This window comes from Leuciscus leuciscus, assembly GCF_965113295.1.
Source record: "Leuciscus leuciscus genome assembly, chromosome: 21".
NCBI lineage: Eukaryota > Metazoa > Chordata > Actinopteri > Cypriniformes > Leuciscidae > Leuciscus > Leuciscus leuciscus.
Genome location: NC_138745.1, coordinates 1,470,744 through 1,484,911, shown reverse-complemented (window position 1 = coordinate 1,484,911; position 14,168 = coordinate 1,470,744). Strand labels below are relative to the sequence as shown.

Here is a 14,168-nt window from a genome sequence, read left to right as displayed (position 1 = left end):
GCTGTTAGATATTCATCTGTGCTGTTGAACTACAGAATTATAGGGATTTTCACTCTTTTTGTTTTGTTTTAGGATCATAATTCAGTCACTGATCAGATTTTACAATCTTACAATCACAATGATACACTCCCTTTAAACTGTACATAATACAACACAGGTGACGTCAAAGCACTGCGGAAAAAAATGATCCCATATCCCTTCGATTCCACTGGAAAATAACAGAATGTGCCAAACCATGAGAAATGACCACGTATGTAAAAACAGGCCCAGTGTTGGACAGGAAGTGATGCGTCCAGAGACTGAACACATTTCCTGACAGATTATCTGTGTATACAGAGTGATGATCGGCTGTAAATGATCAAACAAATACATGCACACACACTCGCACATACACACACACACACACTCTCTCTCTCTCTCTCTCACACGCTCACACACACACACACACACACACACACACACACACACACACACACACACACTCTCTCACACACACACACACACACACACACACACACTCTCTCTCTCACACACACACTCACAAGCTCACACACACACACACACACACACACTCTTAAACACACACACACACACACACGTTCACTCACACACACGTTCACTCACATACTCTCCCTATCTCTCACGTATGCACACACACACACACGCTCACTCGCACACACACTTTCATACACACACACACACACACACACACACGCACGCTCACTTTCACACACACACACACACACACACACACACACACACACACACACACACACACACACACACACACACACACTTTCACACACACACACACACACACACACACACACACACACACACACACACACACACACACACACACACTTGTCAAACCATCTAAAAGTAATATTTTTGACTTCACTAAAACCAGTTAAGTTTTATATTTGACCTTAAATGACCTTTTCAACTGTAGGAAACTCTCTTTACACGCATTCTCTTACTTGTATTGAAAGTGCACTTATAATCTTAAAATGTATCTGTATTTAAAAAAGCACATTTGGCGTAAATGACAACATGTTGACATATTAAGAATATTTATTACACGGCTCTGTGGAATACTTGATTCTGATTGGTCAATGGCTTCATCCAGTGGTAGATTATCCGCCGATAACAACCACAGAAACACAGGCTCATCCGGGTCACTGAAGTCAGCGGCGCTATACACTCGCTAGGAACAGTTTTTCCTCGTGGAAGTTTTGCATTTGGTGAGCAAATAAAATATTAAAACTCAGTCAAATCAATATTTTGTGTAGAGTTATTTAATAATGCCATCCAGTATCAAGGACTCTCTCTCGTTTCATACAAATGCAGCGGCGGCCATTTTGTGGCTATTGTTTTGTACACTGTTGGATTATGAGATACAAACTGGTACGATTTTAAAACAGTTTAATCTGAAATCAATATCTCTTATATCCATAATTAGTTATGTGGTGAAATGCTGTGTAATAAGTGTTATGACTGTATACCGTATCTCTTAAATGTCCGTCTAGTTTGAACAACTGCTCTCTCCGCAGAAGCTTTGCGTTTAAAGACCTAATAAAATATTAAAGCTGCAAGCAGCATTTATCGGGGTTCAAGCATTTAAGGCCTTTAAGCACAAACGCATAAAAAGACATTAAGTTTTATTTGGCAACCATTTAACCACTGACATCATAGATGGAAAATACCATTTACAGCCAATACAGGCAATTTAACATAGGAAATATATGGTTTTCAAAGCTTTTTGACAGTTATAGTGCCACCTATGGTCCGATCTCCATGAAACTCTGCATGCTTCTTCACCATGTTATGACGCATATGCTCCTCAATTTTTGTGAAGTTCTTAGTTTTCCTTTAGGATTTATAGGCTTTTGAGTGTATTTTGCCACACCCCTTTTCTAAATGACCCTGTTACAGCCATCCAAATGCAAAAGTTCAACTTTTTTTAGATAATTATTGATCTAGAGAGTCCAGAGAATTGTCCTAGACTGGTTTGGTTCCGATCGGGCGAAAAACCAGGGACTAGTTCGCAAAAGTAGGTTTCGGACTAAATTCGACATAGCAGAACATTTCTAAGACAAACGGTCTAAGAGTTATGAGCGATTTTGTACTATTGGTTGCTGTAGCGCCACCTATGGGCCAATCGGGGTCATACTCTGATAGGTTGTCCCCAAATTGAGGCCTACCATCTGGCCAGGTTTCAAGTCTCTAGGCCTTACGATTTGGCCTGCACGATGCGTTTTACAAATCCTTACAATTACAATAGGGTTTCAGCATTTCATGCTTGAACCCCTAATTTAGACTCAGATCAATATTGTGTGTCTAATTATTTACTTATGTGGCAAGTAGGCGTGTTATAAGCGGGATAATGTACATCCAGCCGGTTGTTATCTCAGAATAAACCCCTGCAGGCTGATGAAGACCTGATCCTGATCACCTGATCGGGTTTATTCTGAGATAACAACCGGCCGGATGTACATTATCCCTTACGGAATGCACTTCCTTGTCTCCTCAGGATTTCGTCATCTATCCCTTGATCAACAGCAGCTCAGTGTTCGGACGGCGCGTCGATCAGACCAAGTCCGAGAGCGACTCAGAACTCCTGAATCTCTGGGCTCCGGATCTGCTTCCTCGTCACTGTCTTGTTCGACGCCTCGGCGTGAAACCCGTGACGCTCCTGAAACCCCTCGACGGAGCTGAAGTGAAGAGGAATGGATGCGCTGTCCGTCACGAGGTGGAGCTGCGCTCGGGAGACGTCATCGGCCTCGGACATCATTACCTCTTCATGTATAAAGACCCGACTTCTGAATGCCCGACTCTCTGTCAAGTGTGTGTGCTGTCGGAGAAATCCAGAAGGCCTCGAGGCTTCAGAGACCCGGAGGGAGCAGAACTGGCTCTGGCGTATGATGTTGAACATGAATCCCGGGTCCTGGAGTTGATCTTCTCCACGGTTGATCAGGATAAAGACGCACACAAACTGAGCGCTGCGTTCCTGCTGTGTTTGTGTTTCCAGCAATCCGTCAATCACTTCTCAATGCCGGCCCTCCGAAGACTCCTGTTACACACAGCCAATCGGCTTCAGACGCTCGTGTGGGTCAGTCTATTCAGTCATTTCAACTTACTTCATTTAACTTAAAGCTGCATTCCGTAACTGTTTTGGGTTAAAAATGATCCAAAATAAATGTTTGAGCAAGTACATAACCAGCCAGTGTTCAGAACTCTATGCTTGCTTCAGCTCGATTCAGAACGGTAAGCTTGTAATAATGTTTTTAACTTTAAAGATAGACTTTGACTATGGCTCAGATATAGTATATAGTCAGACTTCAGATAGACATCTAAATCAGACCATTGCACAAAGCACTTAAGACTCTGACTATCTTAAGTAGGACTACACTGCAATGCATTCTGGGTAAAATAAGACACTTTAAAACAAAAAACATGGCGGATCGAGTAAGTGCATTCAGCCGCTCAGTGCAGTTTACCCCAGCGGAAGATATGTGTGTGTTGGAGGAGTATAACAGTTACAAGGACATTTTACTTGGGAAATTTAGCGGAGAATGTATAGTAACAAGAAGAAATGTTAAAATATGAGCCATTTTCCCTTTTCTTTTGGCTGTTTGTAATGTGACTGATTGTTACTGCTGGTTGCCACGGTAACAGAGTCTTAGACCTAAGTTAGCCTGGGGGTAAGGTGTCTGGGGGTAAGTTAGCCTGGGGGTAAGGTGTCTGGGGGTAAGTTAGCCTGGGGGTAAGTTAGCCTGGGGGTAAGGTGTCTGGGGGTAAGGTGTCTAATGTTTTTGGTCTAAATTAAGTCAGTCTTTATTTTTGTGAAACAGTCTAACTTGCATTAGACTAGACTATGAGCACATTTTAGACTTGTCTAACACTATAGACCGGTCTAAAATAGCTTTGTGAAACCGGCCCCTGTGGTACTGGTGGATTTCCGTGGGAAATTCGAGCATGTCTTTGCGTCATTCCGTCACATCTGTCCACATAAAGTCACATCTGTACACATAAAGTCACATCTGTACACATAAAGAAGAGTCTCGGCTAGTCGGCTATGAGTGTGAGGATGTTGGAGATTTATAGCCTCTTCTCACAGCACTGGATATAATTAAACTCATCAATTTGATGGCGGATCCAGAAAGGTTCAAACGACGATCACCAACTGGAGATTCACCCGCTGTAAAACATGAAAGACTTCGGAGTGACTACAGAAAAAAAGAGACTGCAACGGCCCATGCGAAAACAAGGATAATATCAGAAGGACATTAAATGTAGTCACGCAATGCTGATGTTGGTAACATTAACAATTTGAGAACAAAGTATAATTTGCACGGTTTGACGTGATATGATAAGCGATCGTTAGATTTAATCAGCGCGATTTACTGCAATGCTTTTTTCCCTTTAGTTGGTCAGAACAAAAGTGGATGTTACTTACTTTTTCAGAACATTTTCCGGTGAAAATTCTTATGTTGGTCATACTTCCAAAAGTATAATCTGTGATTGCGAATGACAGGATCCACACTGACGGCAACTGACAGCTGCACGTTCTCCTCAAAACACTGGATTGATCCGCGCTGTGCCGTGCCGAGGCACAACCCACGTAAAGTTGATAATTCCGCGAATAACTGCAATTGCAGATTTCGAACAGAGATGGCGACAAAGAGGAAAAACTACGGACTGCATCTTTAATTTGTGCCAATATTGTGCGAGTAAAAAAAAAAAGCCCCCCTCACCACCTCATACATTTATATTATTTTTAAACAAGACCAAACAACTTTTATGAATTATTTTCCCACATTAGTATGATTAAATCCTGAATTAATCAGATGGTTAAATGAATCGGCTTAGTGAATGATTCAATGACTCTTTGTTTTGTTCGCGACTGAATCAAAGTTTTGAACGAATCTGTCGAGTTAATAACTGATTCTTAAAGACTACTGGTGTAATGATGTAACATGCAGAAAGATTCACTGAAAAATCTGGCCTATTAAAGAGATAGTTCATTGTGTCATTATTTACTTTCCCTCATGCTGTTTCAAACCTTTCTTTCTTTTGTGGAACGCAAAAGAAGATATTGGTATACTAAAGAATTTTGGTTCCCATTGACTTCCACTGTATGGGCAAAAATTACAATGCAAGTCAATGGGAACCGAAACTGAAGATTCTTCAAAATATATTCTTTAATGTTCAGCGGGACAAAGAAAGTCATTCAGGTTTGGAACGACATGAGGGAGAATAAATTATGACAAAATTTCCATTTTTGGGTGAACTATCCCTTTATATTTGAGGACTGTACTTGTAATATAGCATAAGAGTCAAGTGTTATTAGGGATGCATGATATATATCGGCCACCATATCGGTATCTTCTGATATATGATCATTTTTAACGTTATCGTTATCGGCCTGATTAGAAAATTTGGCCGATATATTAAAACCGATAAATAATGTATTATCTCCTTCAGCTGAGACACTTCAGATGCCACTGTTCAACATGATGGTTCTGAATTGCTTGAAATATGATCGGAATCACTTCAAAAAAGGTAAATACATTTAAATGCAACATGTCTGTCATATCGGCTACATAACATTATAATGAGAACATCATTATAATTGTGTGTTTGGGACATGATGAGACTTTTGTTTTTGTAATCAGGCTCTCAAAAATGAAATAAAAAAGTTTGATTAAGATTTATCGGCCAATAAATCGGTTACCGGCTTTCAAATATAAAGAATTATCGGTATCGGCCAAAATGTTCATATCGGTGCATTCCTAAGTGTAATGAATGACTTTTCTGGTGCTTTTTCATTCTTTATGAAACATAAAGGCTTTGATCCTCATTTTAACTGCATTGAAAGTCTTCAAATGTTCTCCTTTTGTGTTTTGTGAAAAATAGATTTGAGCTACAAGAGGGGTCAGTAAATGAAAAGATGCAAAGATGCAAGATTCATCACGCTATAAAATATTGTTGTGTTGTGTATCTTTTATACCTTAATACAGGAGAAGGCGAAAGAACTTGCAGCGCTGCAGCCTGAAATGTAAGAGCAGGAACTTGTTTCTCATCAATTCATAACCAGAGGAATTAAAATTCAATATCTCAGCTTACATTAAAACCAGATTTTCCTGGCTGTTGTGACGCAAGCAGACGTGACTCAGAAGCGGAAGACTGGCAGATCCGGGGCCTGGAGCCGCTGGTGCTGTGGATGGCCAACTCCATCGAGATCCTTCACTTCATCCACCAGGATCTTCCTCGTCTTCTGCACGGGATCTCTCAGGAGGAAGAGGAGGAGGAGGAAGACTGCATTGGTAGAGTTCAAAATCAAATGCGCTCTTATGTGAATAATGTGATGTGTTAGGGCTGCACGATTAATCGCAATTTACATGTAATCGCACTTGGCTTATCGCGATTATGAAATGGCAAAGTTTGATTGTGTGTAATGTGCAGCTTGTCAGTGCCGTACGGCTCAGGAAACGCGGCTCACTCTGAAAGCACTGAGTTTGAGTCGCTTATAACGAGCATTTGAAAAAGCAACACGCGTCAAACATCTTTCCAGACATGAGACGCATTTATGAACCTCTTGTTCAACAAAAGACAGCATTTAATAACACGCTTTTACTCCAAACTCTCTTCATAAGGACAGCTGAGCTCCTCCTCCTGTGAGATGATGAGCTTGTGTTTGTGTGTGTGTGTGTGTGTGTGTGTGTGTGTGTGTGTGTGTGTGTGTGTGTGTGTGTGTGTGTGTGTGTGTGTGTGTGTGTGTGTGTGTGTGTGTGAGACGCCCTCTGGTGTTCAGACTGGGATGTGTGTGTGTGTGTGTGTGTGTGTGTGTGTGTGTGTGTGTGTGAGAGAGAGAGAGAGAGAGAGAGAGAGAGAGAGAGTCTGGTGTTCAGATGGAGCATTTACTACCGATCAGCTGTTCTGCACTGACAAACTGCGCCTAAAATAATCACAGCCTTTGCCAAAACGCGTGCGGTTTTATTGCGATTAATCGTGCAGCGCTAGTGTCCGTTCAGATTCAGTGGCTTTCCATCGCTCTGGTAATATTTTAGCAGTGCTGGAGCTGCGACTGTCAACGTTAATGCGTTAAGCGCATGCCATTAATATTTGTCCAAATATATTTTTTAATTAAATATTTGACGCAATTAACGCAGTATCCGTTAATTTTTTCTGTCATCCTTTGGCTAGCGTTACATTAGCTATATGATCACCCTCGTTCATGCAAATGCTTCTAAACCATTAAAGCGCTACAAGACAAAAGAGAACGCGCTGCCTGTGAATGTCCTATGTGACACACACACACACACACAAGACACACAGAAAGACTCGCGTCAGTATCGGGTGCGCACAGACAGTTCGCTTTCGCGCTTGAACGAACAATAACACACACATTTATGCCAAATTTCCGTTTTGCCGAATATCCTCAGTCTTCAATGAGTTAAATAAAGTCTTAAAGGTACAATATGTAAGAATTTTGCATTAAAATATCCCAAAATCTCAAGGCCAGTGTTATATATTTTGTTAAGTTGATTACTTACAATATCCCAAATGTTTCCAACTATTTTTAAATCGTGAGAAAATTGCGATTTTATCCAAGGAAACGGGGCGTTAGAGCAGGGGGGAGCTGGGAGTCGCCAGTCAATTGCGTCATATCCGCGTCACCCTCGGTTTCCGCTCGTACTGCGTGGAGTCCTGGACAAATGCGGAAGTTGTAGTTGTAGCGTCTATCAAGCTACAAACTTTAGCTTGTTTCGTGCTGTCGTTATGGTACACAATTATTCTTTACCGATTGCAGCTGGTTCTGTCGACAAAGCATGCTTAATTTTATATTTTCCAAATGTAGCATTCGGTAATAGTTATGTTTATGTAAGGAAAGTATTATTGCTTTAGATTTGTGTTTAGTTTATTGACATTGTTTATCACGTCTGGTGTTTATGGCCATGTAAATAAACATAGCATGTGTTATACCTAAAGATTAATCAGTATTTTGGCAAATGATGTGGGCATGTTCGAATGTACTTTTACAACAATTGTTTAGAACATGTAAAACTGCGCAGCGTTATCACAACAATGAATTCAACAAATACAGTAACATCTATGAAGTATTAAACCTTACTTTTCTTGCGGTTAATTCATTTTAATGAAATAAAAGTGTGATGAGGTTTAAGAGTCAGGAAGGAAGAAGACAGGGGTCGGTGTGACTGGGACTCGTACTTTATTAAAATAAAGCAAAACAAACAAAAGTCGTGCACAACGCGCATTCACCGTGGCAACCGCGACGGCACAAAACAGTTCAAAAATGAGAGCTCGGATCCACCGGTTTTCTTTCTCTGCGTCCAATTTTCTCTCCAGTCTCTCGTTCCAGCGCGGCTTATAAGCTCTCCACGCCAATAATACTTTGCACTTGATCTACTTGCTCGTCTCTTCTCTCTCCCGTTACAGACCGCGTGAGCCACGCCCCCCTCGCCACAAAAAGCATGTCATTAAACGCAACATTTATAAAAATAGAACTTAGCCTCATCCATGAACATGATTTTTCGATTCCCGTCTGACTGATTTACATCCACGGTGGAGTTTAAAACGACAGTTCCCATCATTCCACGCTCCTTCACATCGTCATCAAGCTACGCCGTTGTTGTTGTTTGGAATGTAGCGCCCTCTAGCGGCAAAAATTCTTGCATATTGTACCTTTAAATGGACGTAAAGAGTTGTGAGAGAATGAGACGCGTGTGAGATCCGAGTCTCTGTCAGCGGATCTTAAAGGGACAGCAGCCACTAATGCATCTCCCCACTAATGCAGCACAAAGAATCTCCCTGCTCTTCACTAAAGAACTTTTGTAGCTTAAATAAGGATCTATATTTAATTTATAATTTATGCAGTTCAGACTGTTTGATAACTTTATTAAATTTCTGTATTGTAATAGCTAATTGAACTTTATTCAATTTATGTGAGGATTATTTGAAGTTCACTTAAATTATAAGTTGTTATATTTTTTGAAGCCTAATAAATGTATTTTAAAAAAAAAAGATGGCTTTCAATAATGTTAACAGACTATAATTAAAGGCGGAAATCTTTCATTGAGACATCAGTAGCTGGATTAATATCAGTATTGCTGACCATCATTCATAAAAAGATCCCATTAAACAAGTTTTAAACTGTGTTTATGTTGTTTCTACATTAATTTGGAGATTAACTGTGAAATTATTAAATTATAAAATATATTAAAAACATATAAATGTGTTTTTAATTGCAATTAATCGCGATTAATCACAGAAAAATATGTGATTAATCGAGTTAATTTTTTTAATCGATTGCCAGCACTAGAATAATGTGATGTGTTGGTTCAGATTCAGTGGCTTTGCATGTCTCTGGTTGTATTTTAGCGGTTCTGGAGCTTCGGCTTTCGTCAGTGCGGTCGGCCAGCGAAGAGGCCATGACGGTTCTGGAGGAGGTTCTTATGTTCACCTTCCAGCAGTGTGTCTATTATCTCACCAAGGTCAGGACATCTTCATACTTAAAGAGACAGTTCAACCAAAAATTATCATTCTGTAATCATTTTTTTCAAAATCTGTTTGTGCAAATGTTTTTTTGTCCATACAATGAAAGTCAATGGGGTCCAATGTTGTTTTGGGTGAACTATCCGTTTTATTTAACATGTTAAAGTCCCACTGTGGTGAAAATCCAGCATTTAATGTAGTTTATGTGTCTATGTGATGTTTTTAATATGCTTTAAGACAAACCATGTGTAAATTCATAAGTCGACACCATTGCTGAGTATTTTCTCCTTAAAACTGCAGTGAACCAAAGACAGTCTCAAAAACACGCTTTGAAATCGCTGGTGTTTCTGACGTCACAAACTACCTTGTAACCAATCAGATCAACGTGTGATCGTCAACCAGTGGATCTCTGAGCTGAGTGAGTGAGTGGAGGCGGGGCTTATTTGCATATTCATAGAACCACGAATACTAAATGAGGCAAGGGTGTCGAGTTACATTCAAGATATTTTACAGCATGAAGATGAAAAAACGTTTAAATATGTTATTTTGGTGATCAAAGATGAGTTTTAAAGAATAAAATGATTGACCACAGGGAAACTTTTAGCAGACTAGACGACTGGAGTCAGATTTTGATTAAATATTATAAGGTAAATAAAAATAAAAACACTTAACATGCGCAGATTAATTGTTTACATTAAGATCTACAATATGCGTTTAGAAAATAGATAGGGTGAATTGTAATTTCATGCAGGTTTCAATAATGTCAATGCAGTGAAATGGGGTCACTATCTTTCTTTACACCACAAAAGCGTTTATGTTTCATATAATCAACTCAATGTATTACAGATTGTACATAAGAACAATAATCAGACTCTATCTTTAGGCAAAAGAGCGCTGTGAGCTTGTTTCAGTGTGGCTGTCTGTGATGAATAACTCATTATCAGGAAGTCAGGTTAGCAGGCCTAGAAAAACACTGGCCTTGTGAATGTGGTTGAACGCAGAATCGATCTCAAACGCTTCCAGATGTCTTGCTCGCATGTGACCTCGATGGACCTTCTTGGCTTGTGGATATGAATGAATCTAGTGTATCATAAATCTGTGAGATCTTCATATCTATTTTACTAGTGGTCTCAGACTTTTAGACCCCACTGTATTCACTGTATTATCACAGAAGTACTGGGATAAAAGTTTATTGTTCAGATAGAAACACTGACGTCTATGGTAGTGATCAACTTTTGAAAGTAACTTGACACTTCAAATAAAGATTATATCAGTTACACCAGTAGGTGGCGACAAGTGACTGTAAAAAATATGTCATTGAATCATTCATTCAAGAGATTCATTCAAAAATGCTGATTCATCCAGTTATGAAACATTTGGGGCCCTATTTTAACGATCTGAAACGCAAGTATCAAGCGCAAAACGCAAGTAACTTTGTGGGCGGGTCTTGGGCGCTGTTGCGATTATACCGGCGGGATAAATGACTCTTGCGCCCGACGCAAATCTAAAATGGGTTGGTCTTAAGTATCTTCATTACTCATAGGTGTGGTTTGGGCGTAACGTGAAATAAACCAATCAGAGCGTCATCTCACATTCCCTTTAAGAGCAGGCGCGCTTGTTCCATGGCGGATTGCTATTATAACGGCGGATTTGCCAGGAGCGGTTCACAGCCGAGGAGATTCTGATTCATCCAGTAATGAAACATTTGATGTCTTTATGAGTCATTGAATCATTTATTCAAGAGATTCATTCAAAAACGCTGATTCATCCAGTAATGAAACATTTGATGTCTTTATGAGTCATTGAATCATTAATTCAAGAGATTTGTTCAAATACACTGATTCATTCAGTAATGAAACATTCGATGTCTTTATGAGTCATTGAATCATTCATTCAAGAGATTCGGTCAAAAACACTGATTCATCCAGTAATGAAACATTTGATGTCTTTATGAGTGAGACATTGAATCATTCATTCAAGAGATTCGTTCAAAAACGCTGATTCATCCAGTAATGAAACATTTGATGTCTTTATGAGTCACTGAATCATTCATTCAAGAGATTCGTTCAAAAACGCTGATTCATCCAGTAATGAAACATTTGATGTCTTTATGAGTCATTGAATCATTCATTCAAGAGATTCATTCAAAAATGCTGATTCATCCAGTAATGAAACATTTGATGTCTTTATGAGTCATTGAATCATTCATTCAAGAGATTCGTTCAAAAACGCAGATTCATCCAGTAATGAAAGTCTTTATGAGTGAGTCAAAAAAACATTAACATTTACAAAATAAATAGTAAAATATAGCTCTACATCTGAATTAATTTGTCGTATTTTTACATTTTCTGTTTTCATTAGAATTTTATTTAAAGTTAAGTGTTTTGTCATTTAAAAAAAAAAATAATTAAATATACCTATACAACTTTTTTTACTTTTTTATTTCAGTTTTAGTTAGTTTAGTACACCAACTTAAACTAAATGAAAATGAAAATAAGTGTTGCCTTGGCTACTATAGCTGGAAAAAAAATAAGTTTAGTTATTTTTTAAAATATTTATTTTGTTTCAACTAACAAAAGTTTTTTATGGTTTTAGTTTTAGCTTACTAGAACCTTCTCATGACTGTTGGCAGATTTATAGTCAAACCCCAGCAGAATCTGTTGGTTTTGTGTGTGCATCAGAGAGGAAATGGAGTGTGAGTTGTAGCATAGAGTGTTATCAGAGTTTGTCTCCGCTCTGGTGCGGCGAGTGCTGTCCGCTGATAACTCTCTTCCACTGAGTGACAGAGGGGAATTATACAGAGTTTAGCATTTCTTCGGCTGAATGAGTCTGTGCTCTTATTTTGGATCAGTTTGTGCATTCAAATATCAGCTGGAAACAGAGATAAACAAGTTGTTTTGCACAGTTGGTTTGATATGATGTGCTTTTTTTCTAACCCTAACTATATTAGTTAACAACACTTAAGTATTTTAAAGTCTCCCTGTACTCAATCATTTTATCCCTTAAACTTCATCTTTGATCACCAAAATGACATATTTAAACGTTTTTTCATCTTCATGCTGTAAAATATCTTGAATGTAACTCGACACCCTTGCCTCATTTAGTATACGCGGTTCTATGAATATGCAAATGAGCCCCGCCTCCACTCACTCCCTCAGCTCAGAGATCCACTGGTTGACGATCACACGTTGATCTGATTGGTTACAAGGTAGTTTGTGACGTCAGAAACACCAGCGATTTCAAAGCGTGTGTTTGAGACTGTCTTTGGTTCACTGCAGTTTTAAGGAGGAAATACTCAGCAATGCTGTCGACTTATGAATTTAAAAGCTGGATTTTCACACAGGGGGACTTTAAAGAAATTCATGTGTTGACCCAATTCATATTTATCTGCAAAACTAGATACAATACTGTTCAAAAGCTTTGGGGTCAGTAAGATTCTTTTTTTTTAAGTTTAAGAAAGTAAAAAAATAAAAAAGTAAATTGTAAATTGCTCAAAAAGTGATAGTAAGACATTTATAATCTAACACAATTTTGTGGTTTCGTGGATTTTCTATTCATCAAAGAATCCTGAAAAATAAAATGTATCACACAAATCTGAAGCAGCACAGCTGTTCAACACTGATAATAATCATAAATGTTTCTTGATCATCAAATCCTCATATTAGAATGATTTGTGAAGGATCATGTGACACTGAAGACTGGAGTAATGATGTTGAAAATTCAGCTTTGATCACAGAAATAAATGACCCTTTACTATATATTCACATAAAACAGTGATTTTAAATTGCAATAATATTTCACTGTTTTTACTGTATTTTTTTATCAAATAAATTCCACCTCAGTGAGTAATTTAAAAATCTTACCGACCCCAAACTCTTAAAAGATAGTGTACATATATAAACCCTTTGACCTAAAGCCCTAAAATGATGAAATGCATCCTGGGTGATATTTTACAAGCTCGTTTCTCACAGACTCTCCTTCAATGTTCAGACGTACAGTAATTTGGCAAAGCCCGGATTTAGGATTGATTTGTATTCTGCATGGGAAAATCCTCAAACGTCTCGCCCTTTAGGAAATTATAATTCATCTTTGTTCCAAGAGAGTCTTTGAATGGCTGTGATTTGATTTAGTGCAATGCAACGTCCAGCGTTTTGTGCTTGTCTGTGGAAACAGAATATTGGGTTTATTGGAATGTGAGCCGTGTTTCTGGCCAACAGTAAAGATTGATTTTTTTTCTCTCACTTTCTCATGTTTTACACCAACAATTATGTTTGAATATTAAAGGCCAAACCGCATAATGATGCTAATCACAGGAAAATTTGTATTTATTTAGTAAAATAACCTTATCCTTGACTCATTTCTATTCATTATAAAGATAATCACATTGAGCATGAAATAAATCAAAAAGTTAGTCGTGGGAATTTTCCTTCTTAGCATTTTAATTCTGAGAAATGTTTTTATTGATGTGCATTGAGAGTGGAAGTGATTAAACTGTGGTTTGCACTGGTGGCACGAAGCATCCACTTCTCTGTAAATGACATTTTAGACTTTAAAAGCTTGGAAAATGTCCTCTTCTGCTCGTACAGTGCCAGGCCTCCATTATGAAGTCAATATTTTCAATAGGAAAATTGAATCAAAAATAAACACGA

The 14,168-nt window shown here is 38.5% G+C and overlaps 1 protein-coding gene across 2 annotated transcripts in view; it reads left to right on the top strand.

The window, feature by feature from the left end:
- radil2b (Ras association and DIL domains 2b) overlaps positions 1-14,168 on the top strand; it is a 53,672-nt gene that overhangs the window by 11,627 nt on the left and 27,877 nt on the right. The window contains exons 5-8 of one of the 2 annotated variants that reach the window (XM_082152090.1): positions 2,534-3,112; positions 6,024-6,061; positions 6,166-6,329; positions 9,406-9,518. In XM_082152090.1, the coding sequence (XP_082008216.1) occupies positions 2,534-3,112; positions 6,024-6,061; positions 6,166-6,329; positions 9,406-9,518 (894 nt within the window). The remainder of the gene's footprint in view (positions 1-2,533; positions 3,113-6,023; positions 6,062-6,165; positions 6,330-9,405; positions 9,519-14,168) is intronic. The other variant, XM_082152091.1, reaches the window with a different exon arrangement.